This window comes from Bombus impatiens, unplaced genomic scaffold (genome assembly GCF_000188095.3).
Source record: "Bombus impatiens unplaced genomic scaffold, BIMP_2.2 scf_0129, whole genome shotgun sequence".
Taxonomy (NCBI): domain Eukaryota; kingdom Metazoa; phylum Arthropoda; class Insecta; order Hymenoptera; family Apidae; genus Bombus; species Bombus impatiens.
Window position 1 is genome coordinate 1543147 of NT_176548.1, and position 19456 is coordinate 1562602.

Here is a 19456-nt window from a genome sequence, read left to right on the forward strand (position 1 = left end):
AAATCTGTTCTAAACTTACAGATGTAAATAAAATAAAGATGTAAATAATTACTTATTTCATTTATTATATTATATATTATATAATGTGCATAATTTGTTTTAGCTTAGTTCAGATAATATTTATTATTTCTTAGCAACGGTATATTATTTAATGGTATTATTAGCTGAAAATCAAACATGTTACATAAATCATCATTTTAGCATGTAAAGTAGCTCACGAAATACTTACGATAAAAAAACTTTTATATATATATATATAAATAAATATATATATATATAAATATATATATATATATATAAATATATATATATATAAAACTTCTACAACTTTTACATGCATTTTCGGATTGGTTTCAAATTTGATCAATATAATCATCATAGTTGTGTCTCATGAAAGTGTTAGTAACGTTTGAAAATAATTTATATGACATATACAATTGTATATAAAAGCTTTTAACTTCATTCATGAGTCACTATAGCTGTGTAATAATTGTACTAATTCAAAAAGGGCGCGTAACAAGTCGTGTGGTTCCGTGTTTTCTCGGAAGTTTACGCCATCGTATCTGTAGCGGTAGCGAATAGCGTCACTAACGAAAGGGGCGACAAGTGCCACGGTCGAACTATTTACTTGAATCTGTGTGCGAGTTGATTTAGTGTGTGGGTCAAAGCGAAGGGGCAAAAAAGAAGTCATCCTAGGAATCACTGCCATCACACGTAAGTAATGAATATATATTGAATACACGATGAAAAAAGGTCATTATCGTCGGTACAAATATTGGTGGTTGCGAAACCTCTACATTCAAATTAATTTTCCATAACATTGGATCTGGCGGTTGAACACGATACACTATAAGTTGTAATCATGTTTCGCACAAAGTGGTAATGGATACTTCACTTTGATCTTTTTCGCTTTATTCCTACGAAATGTGACATTTAATAGTGATCTGTATAAATATTCTCTTTTCAGTAAAGAACACGATCACTCATCTTTCTATCGGTTCTTGCAAATGGAGCACAGTCATAAGAATACCGACTGTTATTTTTTCTATTACTCAACATGCACAAAGGTATGTAAAATATAAAATGCACGAAACATTCGTTGTATTTAATCATCACCGTAAAATTTTAAATGTTGGATAGATTTGTTCCATATTGTTTCTGATACATTGAATGCGCGAGGTTAGATCGGCCATGTTGGTGGCAGGCTCTACGATATCATCCGTCGTTTTAAAATAATTAGTGAATCGTGTTATTTATATACTACAACAGTTGTATTTCTTCATTTTATGATCACTTTGAACTTTTTTTACTTTGAAAAATTTAACTGTCGTATATTGTTTACTATGTTCGTGTCCGAAACAATTTTTGTTACTCATGATGGTAATATTAATTGAAAATTGTGATGTTTGTCATTATGTATAAATAATTAAATATTTATTTTCATAATGTATTATGAGAAATTATATGAAATAACGTTAACTGCTGAATTTTGAATTGTTGAAGTTTGAATTATAGATTGTTGCAGTATTTACATTGTACATGAGCACTGCAACTAATTATAACAATTCTTTGTTAGTTCATTATTATTATACTTTTGATGTATTTTATTATTTGTTTTTTTTGTTAATTTATAATTATATTTGTAGGGTGATAACTGTCCATTTAGACATGAACCATCTGCCTTGGGTTGTGAAACAATGTGCGTATATTGGAAGCAGGGCAAATGCTTTGATGAACATTGTAACTTTAGGCATATGGAATTAAGAGTAAGCATCATTCAAATATTACAGATAAATAAATCATTAATTGGAATTTTAAATAGTTTACTAATGTTTCTTTGTTACTTGTTTGAATAGAAAAATCGCAAATCAATCCCGTGTTATTGGGAAACACAACCTGGCGGTTGTAGAAAACCACACTGTTCTTTTATGCATAAAAACGCTCGTACAATTACTAATGATCCTATTAATCCAGTAAAAAATTTTGATTTAACATCAAAAACAATGAATCAAGAATGGTCAAATCGTCAAGGTAAGAGTATTATGTTATCATATGGGGTATTTCAAAATTAAACAACCAAATTATGTCAATATATAAAACAAGCATATTACATAAATATGGAAAATATTTTATTAACAAATATGTTTAAATGGGAATATTCAGTATGAAGTAATAGCAGATTTGTTAATATTTCAGTATGAAAGTAAATCAACAGTGCTTAACTAAATTGTTTATTTTAATTATATGTATTATTTTAAAGTATTGTAACTTTAATTAATTTTACATCTCAAAATGCTGTTCTTGTTTTTAATGAGAGCTTTATTATTTATTAATGAAATATTAAATGTAACATTCTGCATATTTTGTTTCTATATTATGTTGAACTTTCTCACAAATGTTATGCGATACATTATTGTTTTTATAACCTTTCATACAGGAATAAAATAAAATAAAAGGTCAATGATATTTTCATGATTAATATATTCATTATAATTAATTAATAAATTTTAAATTTCTGTTATATATATTCATAAAATATATTATTTAATTATTTAATTGTTTTATTTTAGAATACCCTGTAAATTATGATTTTACAATATTTTATAACCTTATGCTGTTATTTTCATTTATTTTATAAGGTCTTTTTTCTTTACTAACAGATGACACAAAATATGATGGTAGTAGTACTGAGTCAGATCAAGGTAGAGGAAGCAGTGAAGCAGGCAGTTTTATTGGTAGTCCAGCTGTTGATCCTCTTATCGTCAAATTTGAAGAAGGTATGAGGCTTTACTAGCCCCCCCGTCCATCTTTCAGCGTACATTATCTTACGTCGGCTACTCTTTCCCTTCCACCTAATCTACAAACAAGCATAAATATTCCTAATGCACTGAGTATTCCGAGTAACCTGACAATCCCTAATAACGTGTCTAACAGTCTCAACATACTAAACAATATTAACATTACAAACAATTTGAATATACCACAAGCTAATGTACAAAACTCACAAACTTCCCCTTGCCATCATGCATTATCATTTTCTCACCCACAAAATTTACATTCACATTCTCCTGGACAGTCATTGTCTCCACTACAAAATCAACAGAATTCTCCGCTGCTTCAGCAGCCATCATATTCACCCATTCATACTCAGCAAACTTCTCAACCTCAAACATCAAGATTTCCTTTCCCATACCTTGAAATGACGTCATATAGACGATTTTAAAATTACCGGGAATGCCCTAATTGTAACAATGTAAGTTTCTATCGACCAATAACCAGTATAGAAAAAATACGTTAATGAAATATTAAAACAAGGGAGAGAAACACAGATAAAATTATATGAAACAACTAAACATTGTCTTTTAAAAAAAGCTGGTGTAAAGTATTGTATAAACGTACAACATATACAATGCTTTATATGCAAAAGTGAAAAAGTTATACTTTCTATTTTGCAGTAAAATTGATTACAGATTTTTATATTGATTGAGCACCAGGAATGTTAGTACATTTCCGATACTTAATCGATTTTCACTTAATTTATCTGATTCATACAAGACTTGTAAATTAATATAATTAAGTTATTTAAGAAAGAAAAAGAAAAAAAAACAAGTTCATTATGAGAAAACAGCTTAAGCTGCATCAATGTCACTAAAAACTTATATGATATTTTGCTAATAGTAATGGCTTTTGATAGTGTCAGATACATATTGATGTATTGTAAATTTCCACAAGATACGTTTTAAATTTCCTCTTCAATAATAAAGACTGCACTACCTAGAATTTATTGATACATATAATAAAATATTAATAGTTTTTATTTAGCTTACATAAAAAATGAAAGAGAGATAAAGATATATATGAAATTATATATATAAATATATGCAAGAAGAATATTTCATTAGTTATGAATATGTAGTGAAAAAGCAATAGGTGATCTATATCGTCGTCTTTATTATTGGATAGAATAAGGTTATAAAATTATATTGACATGTGAAGGATTTCTTTGAAAGATCATTTCGTACATTTGTGTACATAACACTTTAAGAATTATAGTCAAAGGTGTGTGTTGTTTCAATATAATGATTAAATTACACATATAATTTTGTATACACATACAGTGTATACCATGGGGAAGAGGGATAACATGCAACATTTAGATTGATCCGATAACTCTGTGTTCTCAGTGATATTGGTTTAAATTTACCGACTAGTTGTAATCAGAATTTACATCTATATTTGAACACAGTTATGGTTACATTATAATTATATTATAAATTAGAAAAGTTGAGAGTAACTGTATCATCAAAAAATGAGCATGGTAACCTAATCATAAACTAAAGGAAAAAAAAAACAAAAAAGAACAGAATAGAACGAAAAAAGCAAAAAAAAAAACGTAGATTTGAATATCAATTTTTGCAGGGGCTGCTATATCTAAACTTTGCCTGTAGCCCTCTAACTGCCTATGGCTATCTTTCTCCAGCGGCAGCGCGATGAGCCTTGAATTTTCCCGAATGCCGCATAATAGAAAAAACAAGATCGGAGTACTCACGTCTTTTCGTTGTGTTATAACACTAACGAAACACGAACCTATACTGGATGAAATAAGAAGATAGCTATGGGTCGTCGCTTTGCCACACACACACGATTTGAACTCGCACAGATTTCTTGATAACCAATTCGACATCCGAGACTGGTTTAGGGTGAAGTAGTTTGTTTAGTTTTTAATTGAGACTGAGTTTTCATATGTTTGATGTTTGATCGTTTGAAAAAGGCTCAAAAGAAAGGATACTTCTTTCATCAGTGAGATGCCCTTGAAGCATAACCATTTGTGCAAATTGATGAAAAAAAAACAAAAAATCCAAAAAAAGATTATTCTAACATGTACTAATTTTTTGTTTGTGATTTTTAATAAGGTTATGCTTTGAGCTAGATGAAGCGTAAGCGAGAGAAAAATATTATTCGAGTCGAATACTGCCCCAGATATATGTGCACATACGCGCATTTCTTTTTGGTATAATGTTGTATGTATCTTTTACATGCGATTCGTAATAATGTTTTTCGTTTGAGAAGAAAGAAAGACGATAAAGGCGAGATGGACGAACAAGAACGAACAAAGATATATGAACCTTCATTTATAAGGATATATATACATATGTATAAGCAGTATCTGATTCAATCGTAATATCCCAGCCTTGATTTATAATATAGCGCGTACACATGAAAGAAATATGATAAATGCCTTCATATGTTTTGGCTTCCCACACGAATTAGCGAGTTTTCAAATGGCATGGGATAATAAGTATAAAACGAGCAATAGCAGTATAGCTATTCGTGTCTAGACGAAATTTGTTAATAGCAGCGTGTTGTATCAAAATTTTGTTGTGTTGTACAAACAGAAAGGAAAGAAAATCGCTTCTAAATCTTTCGATGTATAAAAGAGGGAAACGAATATTTTTCATCGAATCACGCTGCACGAGACAACACGAATCTTGAATCTGTATAAAAAGAAATTCTAACGTAAACATAAAATCTTGCAGCATGTTTCGTTTTACTCAAAGTTTCAATTATCGAAAATGTAAGAAATCTCCATGGTGAACGAGAACGAATGAGAAATTAATGACAGCATCGGGATTAAGAGAACTTTTTATTCTGATGATTCCTTTTAACGAGTTTTTTCAAATTTGTTGATAAGTGAATGTTAATCGTTCGATCTCGACCGAGGGAAATTTTATAGCTTAGATTCGTTTCTTTCGCCGATGATATCGTTATTCGATTATGTTGGATATTCTTGTACTTCGTTTTCCTACGATGAATCAGCGATTAAGAAGATTAGAGCAGAAAGCGAAGGAGATCGCACGGGAATATCAAATAAACGATCGAACAGTGAGGTTATATAATATAAATACGAAAAAGCTACGAGCATAAATATATGAATATATATCGTCACAAATATATATTTGTGTATTTATACATTAAAACGAGATAATTCCTAAGGAAAGAGGAAAATGCAACTTTATATCACGTATTGCATGCATACACAGATACATATTTACATATACGTACTCTTAAAAAAGAAAAAGAAAAAAAAATAATAAAAAAAGAGAAATAAGAGCGGAACTTGGTGGAATAGTACGTGTAAATTTTGTTTCAGTCGCATCGTGATCGAGTAATAATTATATAATTGCTTCATTATTAGAAATATTTAAAAAAGAGGAAAAAAGACGTAGAATTTCTCATCATAAAAATATTCTAGATCCCAATGAAAGCAAGAATATATATGTACATATATATATGAATATACATATATTCCTTATTTTTATTACGGAATACTATTTGCGCCTAGATCCGCACGAAGAGATATGATGAAAATAAAAAAAAAATTAAGTGTAATCTGCATTACGAGACTATCGTACAGCATGACGAAGTAATTATATTCTATTTAACTGCTAAATGATATATCCACGATCGAAATTAATCGTCGCCGTGTCTGAATGTCATCATCGATCACAAAATCGATAAATTCGGGATTATTATTGATTCTGCGGTTTTATACGGGTAGAATTCTACGTTCTAGTGCCTAAATTTTTGTCTTTACCTTTTATTGAATTTCTCTTTTTGATTTCGATGAAAGCAAAAACAACAACAACAAAGAAGGGTTAGAATAGAAAAAGAAAAGAATCTATTAGTTTGAGATAGGAATAGCAGTGATCTTGAATCTCAAGATAACACTGCAGGATCTTTGTATTTTTTTGTTTAACTCGTGAACATAAATATGCGAATGAAAAGAACAAAATTTGTGATGTAGATCAAGAAACGTGCATGGAGAAGGGAGAAGGAATGAAAAGAAGAATGAGAAATGCGGATAAGCTTGAAAAAAAGAAAAATTATATATTATAGGCGATATAATAAGTGAGAGAGTGCGTGTATGTACGAGAAATTTCTCGATTTTTCGCTTTTTTCCTTTTTTTTCGCTATTAACAGTCTCCTGCCAGGAAAAAATATTTATTTAAAAGAAAAAAAATGAAAAAGAACAAAATACGCGATAATAGTACGATACAGGTCAGTTTGATAATTACATTACATTGTAATTATTGAAATAATTGTTTCCCAATATATGTTTTTGTAATATATTTGCAAATAATGAGAAATAGAGGATCGCGTTCGCGAGAGTTAGAAAGAAGTCAGAGAATGGCGAAAGACGTGAAGAATGAGAAAAAGTTCCGTGACAGGCACGCTATACTGTCGAAAATAGATGCAGAGTTAAATGATTGTTTGAAATGCAACAAGATCGTCTTTTGACCCGTTCTCGCGCAGCAAGTGCAATTATCGCATGTTCTTTTCAAAGCACAGGGCCTGTAATGCGTGCCACTTCTTGGCGAATGTGTGTGTGCGTGCTTATTGAGAGACGAAATAGTGTAAAACTTAACTTAGTACGTTTAACGAGCGAGGAGAAGGAAAGAAAAGAAAAAGAGAGAAAAAAGATCAGTAGCTGGACTCGTGCCGCCGGCGACGACCTTTAATCGCTATTTATTATAGTCGAATAACATTAGTAATTTTAATATATCGTTTGTTTCGTTCGTGTCAACGTTCAGCCAATCAAACGACGCTGGTTTGGCTTGATTTACAATTAATTACCGCGAGATTCTTTCGATTGATTGAAAGAGTCGTTGATTACAAAATCATTCGCTTATCACAGGATCGGTAATTTACGTTTTCGTTTTCTACTGTATTTTATGAAAGAAAAATTTCTCGGTCGATCATTGCAATTTATATAATAACACTCTTTATATAAATTCTTTTTTGTTTCGTTGGTATTTTTCAAAGGTCTCAAATTTTAAAGCTTTCCTTTTTTTCCCTTTTGTAACATGCTTCTCGAGTTGTGTTTTTTTCTCCGTTTTAAGGGGTGTTCAATATGCTTTTTTGTTTTTCTTTGATCTGTGAATTATTTTTATTTTTAATTGTTAGTTATCGTGTGCGTTCAGCTGCAAATTGTTCTTAAATCATTGTCCCCCATTCGGGAGATGAATCTTTATTCGAATTATATTATATTACTTCGTCGATAGATGACTTTTTTTTCTGTTTTGTTCCTTTTCCTTTTTTATTTATTGTTACCAAAAGTCGTCATTGCAGCGGCATGACCGTTATTGTCTGTCATTCGTATCTCTGTTGTATTGATATATATTGTTACTTATTTGCGTATTTTTCTTCGAATTGTAACGCATGTGTTCTCGAAGTCGCGCGTGCGATGCTTGGTCAACGGCAATTTCAAAAATATGTCTCTATTCCAATATGTATATTCACAAAAAGAAAAATTTGCAAAATATCAACAGGAAAATATAATTATTGAGATAATTAACACAAAAAGAATTATCCTATATTAAAAATGCAAGAAATTATATAGTTTTTAGTGATTGAATTATTTCATTGAAAAATTAATAAAGAACGAAGGAAATTGTCGTTGAATTCGTTTAAAATAACTTGTAAGCCTTTGTTTGGCGATTGACGATGAAACAAAAGGTGAGCAAGTCTCTTCAATTTCAAAAATAAAAACTGATTCGATTAAAAGTGAGAAAGTGGGGGTTGAGAAAGTAGAGAGAGAGAGAGTGAGAGAGAGAGAGAGAGAGAGAGAGAGAGAGAGAGAGAGAGAGAGGGAGAAACAGACAGACAAACAGACAGACAGACAGACAGACGGACAAAATAGACAGGCGGACAGAGAATGAGTATAGGAGAGGAGAGGAGAGGAGAGGAGAGGAGAGGAGAGGAGAGGAGAGGAGAGAGAGCGAGAGAGAGAGAGAGAGAGAAAAGTAGAGAGATTATACGCTGAATATGCGATAAATAATTCCGTACTAATCCATGTAAACGAATGGAAAATATTAATTTTTACCGAGACGATTATTTGGATTCCAATAAACTTGATGCCATGAAATGAAAGGGAAAATAATGCTAGTGTGACAGAGACAATTTTTCCAATTTATTATTTATTTATAAAGATACAAAATTCGCGTTTTATAAAATTAATTGTATCGTCTTTTTACATTGGTCGAATAGTTTTTTTGGGCCTATTTTTTTGCATTTGTTGTATCGAATCTGAAACTATCACAAATAGTTATTTTTGCATTTATCCAAGGCATTATTATACAACAATTGCATCATACTTTAATTCTAATTAAAAATTAAGAAATATTCTATTTAAAAATGATAAAACACTGTAATTTTTTAATTGATTGATTCATTAATGATTTAATGATTAAAAATTACAAAATAATGTATTTTAATATTTCGTTTAGTTTTAAAGTCATCACTATTGCCCTGGAGTAATAAATAATCAGTAAATTGCAAAAGCAATCCCAGCGTTGAAATAAATATTATTTGTGATAGTTTTTCTTTCAAATTGCGTTTCAAAATTTTTCAGAATTTCTCATTGAGTGTTGCGAAGCATTTGATCCTTACTAATTTGTGTTTTGTGAAATTTACCATGTCTGCCGCTCTTTTGCGTTAAAACTATGCATTGCGACACTTGATATTGCGAATACCGCATAGTGACACATACCTTTTTTTCACGACCGAATTGTTGTCCGGAATAATTTAATCCACGTGATTGCAAATGGATGATCAAATTAATTTGTAAAATGTTCACAAATATTGTACTCAGTTAAAAAAGAAAAGAAGAAAAACAAGAAAAGGGAGATTTTTCGACAACTACTAAATTAAAGATAATTAGACGACAATTTCACTCGAAACTCGGATTTTTTGGTTATTTTCTCATCGTCAACTTTTTTCTTTGTCGATGATAGATTCTTTGACTGTGTTGTGCCATTGTCGTGCGTTTATCCACGTTTTCTTATTTTTAATATATCTATAATATTTATTATATAAGTATATATATACACACATATATATTAAATATTATATTAAACATTATATTAAATATATATAAAATATTTATATATTTATATATATAAATATCCATATATATAAATAAATAAATATATTAAATATATATATATATATGTTATACAATATACATTATATGTATTATATATATACATATACATTGTAAAAGTCTTAGGCCATTTAAAAAATATTTTTATACAGGAACAAGTCTTGATGGCCCTTCTTGTTTGTAGGTTTTCTCGATCCACAATTTATTTAGGAATAGTGTTTTAAATTAGAAAAGGGAAATCAAAAACGTTAAAATTATTTGAAATGTTAAAATAGAAATGACAGTTTAAAATAAATTTGTTCGCATATTATTCAGGGAAAACAAAAGAAAGTTGCACAAAATATCAATTATTTCAAATTAATAAATATTTTTCAATATATTATTAATAACTCTTGAATTTATATTTTTTTAGCAAATTACCAATAATTCTAGAGTCAAATATTTCTCCCATAGTAAAAACGGAATTTATTTTTTAATAAAGGAAAATTAAATTTTTTAATAAAAACAAAAGATTTCCATTTGATATCTGGCTTAAGATTTTTGCACAATATTGCATATACATATACATATGTATGTATCTATATAAAAGAAAGAGAGAAAGGAAAAGATCGTTTTAAATATTGGCTGGTTCGTGTACTTCCCAATTGTATGGAGAAAGAAGCCTGGAGGGAACTAGAAAAAAATCCAAAAGCGACGAATTTTCAAAGAGATTTTTGAAAAGTAATTAGTAAACAGAGAACCAAAAAGGAGAAAGAGAGAGAGAGAGGAAATAAGAGAGAAGGAGCACAAAGAGATGATAACGACGACGATACTAATTCACCTATTGGATTTTAAGCATAGATTACCTGATCACGTAAAATCAAAGAAGTTTGTACAGTTAGTGCTAGTTACTCTTAAACTGTAGGAAATAAGAAATTGTTAAAAGGAACGAAAAGAAAAAGAAAGACACAAAATAAGATAGAAAAAGGGAGGAGAGAGATGGATCACCGAACTCATATCCAAGGAAAATCGGTCAAAGTATTGGAATTGTACTCTACATTTTCGTTGTTTCTATTTTCAAACTCAAACTTTTCCCCATAATCTCAACCGGAGATCGAAGGCTACTTCAATCTACCAAAAACGACAATTAGACAATAACAGAAATAATCTACGATCAAAACTCAGAGTAAGCTCACTTTAGAGTTAATTAAAAGTCTTTCAAATAATTTTAATCTAAAAGACGCTTGGGAGACGCCAAATAGAATTTTGAAACGAATCAAAAGTAAACATAAATAAAGACTTTTAAAAGAAAATTCTTAAACAAATCAAAAGTAAACACACAGAAATTTTTTAAAATATTTGTAAAATGTTGTAAAAAAAACGAGAGATGAAAAATATCTAAGGATTTTAACAACAAAATGGAACATTCTCGTTCAATAATAAAACAAAGATTTCCGCAATTTCGTGGTATGTTTCTTCCAGAATCGGACAATGAAAGTGTACCGTCTCCGGTAAAGCCGCAGCTGAGGGTACCATACTGCAAGACATACGAGGAGATTCGTCTGGAGGAGATTCAAGCCGAAAGCGCCGCCTACTATTCCTATCAGACTGAAGACTATCAGAGTGATGTTGGTGGCGGGAAGATCAAGACTCGTAGGACCAAAAAAATCTGTCGGTATCTGTCAATGAACAACGATTCGAGCGACAAAAAAGGATTGGACTTCAAGGTTCTTTCGCTGGATGAAATTCGTCGTCGAAAATACAAAGGTTTTGAAGAAAATAAAATCAGAAGCATAGAATCGATGGATTCAATCAATACAAAGGAATCGACAGGATTTCTGAAAGACGCCGTAGAAACAGAAGCTGAATTTAAAGAAGCAATTTCTGTTAGAGGAGTGAAGAGACGTTTGGAAAATGTAGAAGAGGACACTTCTAAGCGCAAAGTGAAGTGTAATAATGATCGTAGCGTCATCTCGAGCAGTGTGCCGCCTGTGAAGCTCAGAAGATCTCCAAAGAGGTTGAGTTTGCTGCACAGTGAGGAACGAGATGAAAAAATTGGCCAGGAGGAGCAAATCGAAGAAAAGAAAGAAGGATCTGGTAGAAATAGTCCCGAATCAAGTTCTATGGAAAGATTGAACGAATCACAGTCGATGAGTTCGAATAGTAGACCTAGGAAGAATGAAGTTGAGGTTAGATTATGTGATAGCAGCACGAATGAGGATCAGGTGCAATTAGAAATAAGTGAACCGAAGAAATCGGTTGATACGTACACTGTAGTGGATTCTAAAGAAGCAGACAGTTTGTTGAATGTAAATGAAGAGGATTATTTGACATTGGACATGGCGTCGGATGATATTTTGAAGGACATCGACGCGTTGCTCAAAGATAAAACCTCGATTTGGAGGAGAAGCTAAGGAACGTGTACTTATGTGAAAAATCGACTGGAATAACATTTGCTCATTTTCTATGGTTTGTTTCTCTTTCTATCAATAATCGATGAGTGGAGAAATAAAATTTTTCGGTCGACTTACTTCCCACATTTTCGAGCTGACTGAGGGATTCTGTCTGGTTTTTTTACCACAAATGAGATAAGTGAGACTGTCCATAGATAGAATTTTGTCGTAGGTTGATTCTTCAATAGACAAAGAAGATTTTTAGATAATTATCCTACTAATTATCGTTGTGAAGACTAGTAAAAGTTGAGGAGAATCGTATCGTCGAATTCGATTGTTTCGTGGAGGCCTGTATTCTATTTAAGCGATATGGGCGTGATTTGTTTCTGAAGGAATGAATGAAGAATTTTAGATTCTTGCGTGGCTATAGATCAATATCTAATATTTTTGTTCTGACTTAGCAGAATATACAGGGTATCCCTGTAATCAAGGTATGATTACATAAGACTCTACGTGATAAAGCAAATTGAAAATATAGAATAACATTTGCCAAACTTGTCAAATATACTTAAACTTTGCTAATTCCAGGCTACACAAGAGTAGATAATCGATATAAGGTTATTCTACGTGCAGCAATAATTACAAACTGTAGAATACAATTTTTTCATAGGATCAATTTCCGTTTCCGATAATATTAAATTCGACAATTTGTTAAATGCACGTATTACATCAAATCAATTTTTAATTAAATACGTTCGAAGCCTATTTTCTTGAAAACGAGACTTTAAACGGAAGAATTGTATTCCACATTTTTGTCTAATTTTCGCACGTGGAATAATTTCCTGCTGATTGTTCACTCGCATACGAATAAGTAATTATTCAAGTTCACGTGTTGTACCAAACAAATTTTTAAATTCGATTTTATTAAAAATGAAAATTCCGTATGAAAAACTTTTATTTTATATCTTCGAGTTATTTTTTACGTAGAATCACGCATTTGTTGATTGTACTACGATAGCTGGGATACTCTGTGTTCTTAGTATTTTGAATATCTTTAAAATTTAATATTCAATTTCATTCAACATTTTTTCTTTTATCTACTTAATATGAAATAACTAAAAATTGGAAGAATGAATGATTGATTTGAAAAAATAAATTAATTTGGGAAAAATAGTTTCTGTTTAATGTTTGCAGAAGGTTCATGAACCTTGCTTGTTTATTATTCCAGTATTTTTTTGTTCGATATGATTTTAATACAGTGTTATGTATGTTATTATATAATTTCTGTGTTATAACATTTGGTCACGATGATTACTCTCGGAAACGATTGCATTCCCACCGTTTTTATTTATCCTTTCGTATTTTTCTTCTGATTACTATACGTGTTTTATTTACTCCAACAAACGAGATAAAATTTCTTGTACATTATATATGTATTACATTTATATACAGAGTACAAAAAAATAATGATCTGAAATTTTAAAAACTTACAATATTTATTAAGCGGAATAAAAGATGCTTAATCAATATTGAATCTATAATTAACTTTTTCAACAAAAACGTAATTTTATATTTTCAAACAATTTAGGTACTTACGTCTCGTGGTAATACTATTATTAAAATTTATTATATAAATCAAATTTAATAAAATTTAATAATAAAATTCATACGTAAACAGAAATATTTATCGAAATTGAAGTTTAAAGAAAGATACCACCAATATCAATAAAATATCATAGCCAACCGTAACATTTTGTTATTTACTTCAAAGAGACGTTTGATTTGTTTTTCATTTATATTCAATATTGTGTTATCTTGTTTGATAGATATATACACATTTTCTACTTTTATAATTCACAACTACGTTATTAAATAATGTAGTTGATTAAATTAATAGAATTCAGTAAACTAAGTTTGGGGGCTAAGATTATATTCTATGCTATCTACAAGTATTGATTTTAGAACCAATGTTGATTGAACATTTTTTATTCTTTTTAGTAGATATCGTAAATTTTTAAAGTGTAAGATACTTGCTTTTTTAACATTCCTATTATACAGGATAATTCACCTAATTTTAAGTCATCACATAACTTATAACTCTGATTTTTTATATGAAATGTGTATCATGTGACATTTCTCTGAAATGTCTTTTCTTATAACAATCAAAATTACACGATTAATTTAATTACTCTGTATATAAATAATTAAATAATTTAAACAAGATGATAAAATATTCTTTATTCTCGTGTAGAATGAGATACTTAACGAATAATATTTCAATGTAGCTCCATATTTCCTAAAAATACGTTGTTAGAGAAACATCGCCTTTAAGCATATTTTTTACTGTCCAACGTTTTTACAATTATTTTTAATTCAAATTATTTTTATTTTGGAGAGTCATTTGCAGAATATTAAATGATTGTCAAAAACTAGAACATTTATTAAATTAAAAATATTTGAAGACCAATATTGGACTCAAAATGTCAATTAAATTCTTCGTTGTGTAGAATGATTTAAATTTCGCTGTCGCTAAGGATTTTTCAAAAGCAGTTTCGGTTGAAATTGAATCGAGATCAAGATATAATTGATTATTATAAAATTGCAGCAGGATTAATTTGTTCAAAATCTTGTATTCTGTGAAAAATAATAACAACTAATAAGATAGTATCAATGTGTATACATGTCTGTTTAATGTGAAATTCTTTGATCTATTCTATTTTAGATATATTACGAAACTTTGAATTGAATGGAAGAGTTCTTTGACATCACGTTATTATTGTCAGTAGCTTTACTATAATATTAATAATTTATACTTTTAATTTTGTTGTCAATTTCAAAATGTCGTTAGATATTTGTTCAAAAAGAAAAGTTTCGTAAAATATCGAAAATATAAATTATCAAAAAAGTATGGATGAAAAAATTAACTTATTAAAAGAAAGTAACATAACATGAATGACGATTAAAAATAATTAAAAAGTATTTAAAAAATAATTATAGATTAATTAAATAATAATTTTTTAATTTAATTAAATGTTATTTTCCAAATGAATTGGTACAAAAGATTTGAGCACTTTCTTAAAATGTGAAATTTTTACATTTTTAAGTGATATTTAATTCTCTTTTAATCAAACTACAAACCTATACGCTTACAATCAAGCTACACCTGTGCTTAGACGAATAAATCAAATTCTGTGAAAATTGTTGCCTACGTTTTATTCGATATGAATCTTGTGGTAGGAATTAGAAGGTCGACGAATTCCATGTTGTTTCTCCAAAAGTTAAACGAATTTGTAGATTATTCTGTTGGTCATTCGATATTTCTACAGATCGAGGTACCTTCTGATGCGTATTGTGCCAAAGAAGTATTAAATTAGAACAAATATACGATTATTACATTTGCAAACTACTGCACGTTATGTTTGTTTTCCTTTTTATAAGTTCTATTATATTGATTTATTGGTATTTTTTAAAATTGAGATATATGAATGATGAAGGAAAACTCGAATTTATTATTTTTAAAGTAATCAATTAAAGTAGTGTTGTAATATGTATTTTAGTAGAATTTTGTAATTGTAATTTTATAATAGTAACTTATATTTGAAAATGTCTGAGTTATGAATTATTTAAACATTCACGTAGATTTCATTTTATACTTTGCATAACCTGATATACTTCAATATAATCAAATATTTGAGAATATTGAAATATTCTATAATGAGAATTTCTAAGGTAAGTGTTATTCAAAATTAAAATATATAGATATTAATTAATATATTGTGAAATGATATTAAGAAGGAAATTGTATTTATTTGTTTTATATATGTTTTATATGTGGAGATGAAAGGACATCGGAGCCTTCCCTTTGGAACTTCGGGAAAATCCCTTAACACCGTAATCTAGATTCTATCATAGGCGTAATTAAACAATTGCCGTCATTCGATCCGATTGTATTTGTTCGAGATTTGTGATAATGAGCTTGGGCTCGAAGCGACAGCCAGTCGCCGAACGTAGTCGCGGTCAAGGGATGAACGTTTTATCTAACAAAGGTATGGAGTAATAGTATAGCTCTCCTTAAAAAGAAATAGTTGTAGCGGCACTCGATAGTAAATATTTCAACGGTTTCTGTCCTGTGGTTTGCCACACGCAAATCCTATTCTTCGAGTAAGATGATTGCCAGATGTCGATGCGTTGCCGCACTACACGTACAGCTTTCCCTCGAGGGCGGCTAGCATCTTTTTCTAACCACCAACATGGAAATTGACCAATTATCAGCAACGTCAATTTCCCTCACTTTCTGAACGAAGGCTACTATCCTCGACGAATCCGATGATCTCGTGTCCTTAGACACACCCCATTATAGTTTGCCTCTGTGGCATCATCGGGACGGGAAAGACATTCTCGTTCCTCTCGTGAGGTCGTATTAGCGAGTTACTTAGCGTCTGTACGCTCGGTGGATATTCCGCGTTTTAACAAAGAGTCCGACTTAGATATCGTGAGCATGTTCATCTATCATCCCGTTGACCGCGGATTCTTTATTGAACCTAGGATCATTGTCATTAGTTTCTCGAGTATCTAATTACCGCGGTTACTTGTCTAATTCTATAATCGTATTTGCACTAGTCAATGTCTTCTCTACCGCATAACGACAACGTGTAATCCGAACGAAGATTCGTTTCACGCCCCTAACTCTAATTCTAATGTAAACCCGACATATAGAATGACATAAAAATTTCTTTCATTTCGTTTTTTTAAGATAACTTCGGAATAAATTTGATTTTCTCTTTTGTGCGGACTGATACATTTCTTTTAGCATACTTGTATTCTTTTAAATAAACGACTCGAGTATTTAGTCATTTACAAAATAATAAATAAAATACTTGTTTCGAAATATTATTTCACATGTTCAAAATACATATGTTGTAGTGGTTTTTTTCAAATAAAAATTCTCAAAGAAAATAAAACGGGTTTTAAAAATTATATTTCTATGCTTTCGTGGTATATAAATTAACAATTTCAAAATATTTTATTATATTTCAAAGAATAATGTAATCGAAGATTAATACATATAAAGATTATTTAAAGTATTTCAAAATTAGTTTCAAAAATTAAAATAGGCTTGATTCGTAAGAAATTAATATTAAGAACATCCATGCGTAAAAAGTAACGCTCTATAATCAAGATGTTGAAGAAATAAATATTTTATTACGAATTCTCTTTCCTTTTGGATAGAGATAACTATTATTGTCCGAAATAAATACATAAATATATGTCGAAATAAGTTATTTATTTGATATAAATAGTGTTTAAAAATAAAAACGAGAAGGAGGGCACTCATTGTCAGTGCGGTAGGAGAGTAACAACGTACATATTATATAGTTTTTGTTATATGAAAAGATACTATTTAGTATTAATTATTTTCAACCTAATACAAGCTAAAGAAGTAAAATAAAATACAGATAATTGTAGAAGCTTGAAATAAACGTCAAGTCTCTTCTATAACATCTATTGATTAATTATCAATATTTATTATAATATCTTTTATGTTATTTTAAATATGTTGGTATAACTTATTTTCAATTTTAGTTATTAACAATAACTATTTTAGTAATTAATAAATTATTTGATAGATTTTACCGAGTCTATAACGCATAGATGTAATATGAATATGTATTGTTAAAGTAACATCCTCCTGTAAATAATGAAGAATTGAAGAAAAATAAGAAGATGGAATTTTGAATTGTAAGGTAAGTGGTAAAATCGAAGATTACTTAAATGCACACACTATTTATTTTGAATGCATAATCGTACGGTTAACATACCTGGTTTCGCGTCATTCTGGTTGATCAAAATCTTGCACCGGATATAAATCATGAGTTCGACCTCGTTTTTTAAACGGATATTTGGGGGATTAGAATCAACTATAATATAAATGTGAAGATATCCTTTACGATGTACACACAACAAACGTTCAATTACTCTTGCTTCTTTCCGACTCCTTACACGAATATAAATAATACCGACTTAAAAACTATGTTTTTTTTACGCTCTCCATTTTTTTTGTTTTATTTATTCGCCTATAGAAATTACGTCTAAGAAACTGTGGTTTAAAATCTCTGCGAGACTCTTGATTGCTAACGAGATTTTTTCTTTTACGATACCATTTTCCTCTATTTTTTCTTTTTCATTATTGTTGTTCTTCCGCAAAAATAATTATTCCGCGAATTTTATTCTACAACTTCTTTCCTCTTAAGTTTTTAAACAAATTCTTTTCTTCTTCGAATTTTTCGCTGTTCTGATTCGGATATGAATTATTTTTTCTTTAATTTATGTTATGATAAGTAAAATTGTGGCCTCGTAGTCGGAGAAAATAACGACGCTTGGAATTAAACTTGGTTTACATCGAAGAATGATAAATATTTATGCACAATGTTTTCTCGTAAGAAAATACATACGTCAGATGTTAGGAAAGATTTTTTTTTCAATTTTGGAATCAAAAAGTACAACATAATTGCAAACAACAAAATAGTAGTCATTATATATTAAGCTTGGTCGAAGTATTAAGATTTTTAATTATAGAGTAAATTTTGGAATTTACGAATTATCAAATTTTTAAATCTTTTGTTTCACGAATTTTTGAATCTTTAATATTTCAAATCTTTAAATTTTCAATTTTCCGAAATTTCAGGTTTTTAAATTATCAAATTGTTGAATTTCCAAGTTTTCGACTTTACAGACTTTTTACAGAGTTTTCCAAACTTTCAGGTTTCTGAACTTTCAATTTATTTTTCATATTTTTCACTTGAGTTTTCAAAAAGATAACAAAATAGAACGTTATGTAATAATGGAGGAAGGACATCTTAACTAGTGATAATAAATATACCTTTACATAAATAAACAAAACTTTCCTAACATCGTCTGTATCATACATAGCGCTAACAAAAATCGAGAAGTAAATATAAGATTCAAACGTGATACATGTCTATTAATGTTTACTTCCAATTTTCCTGATTTATTCGTATGACTGTGTTATATTGCCACTCATAACAAAACATTTTAAACATCTAGTTCTGACCGGATGTCTCAAAGACCTTTTCTAAATAGATAAGTTGTTCGATTTCTGCTGGTCGATAATAAGGTATTA

At 29.7% G+C, this 19456-nt stretch overlaps 1 protein-coding gene across 2 annotated transcripts; it reads left to right on the forward strand.

Annotated features, from left to right (window-relative positions):
• The first annotated feature begins 569 nt into the window (after window positions 1-569).
• LOC100749870 (zinc finger CCCH domain-containing protein 11A) lies at window positions 570-13212 on the forward strand. Of its 2 annotated transcripts, none has more exons than XM_012381254.3 (6): window positions 570-714; window positions 968-1067; window positions 1647-1766; window positions 1857-2031; window positions 2661-2777; window positions 11405-13212. In XM_012381254.3, the coding sequence occupies exons 2-6, from the start codon at window positions 1008-1010 to the stop codon at window positions 12334-12336; spliced, it is 1404 nt and encodes a 467-aa protein (XP_012236677.1). In that variant the 5' UTR covers window positions 570-714; window positions 968-1007; the 3' UTR covers window positions 12337-13212. The 2 variants fall into 2 exon arrangements, with proteins under 2 accessions (XP_012236677.1, XP_012236676.1); XM_012381253.3 differs by lacking the exon at window positions 570-714 and adding an exon at window positions 863-879.
• Window positions 13213-19456: the final 6244 nt, after the last annotated feature.

What these genes read in the sequence shown, in the direction of transcription:
- LOC100749870 (XM_012381253.3), top strand. An exon ending in TTAGGCATATGGAATTAAGA is followed by an intron (nt 1,767 to 1,856) that starts GTAAGCATCATT and finishes TTGTTTGAATAG; the next exon opens with AAAAATCGCAAATCAATCCC. An exon ending in TATCGTCAAATTTGAAGAAG is followed by an intron (nt 2,778 to 11,404) that starts GTATGAGGCTTT and finishes TGTTTCTTCCAG; the next exon opens with AATCGGACAATGAAAGTGTA.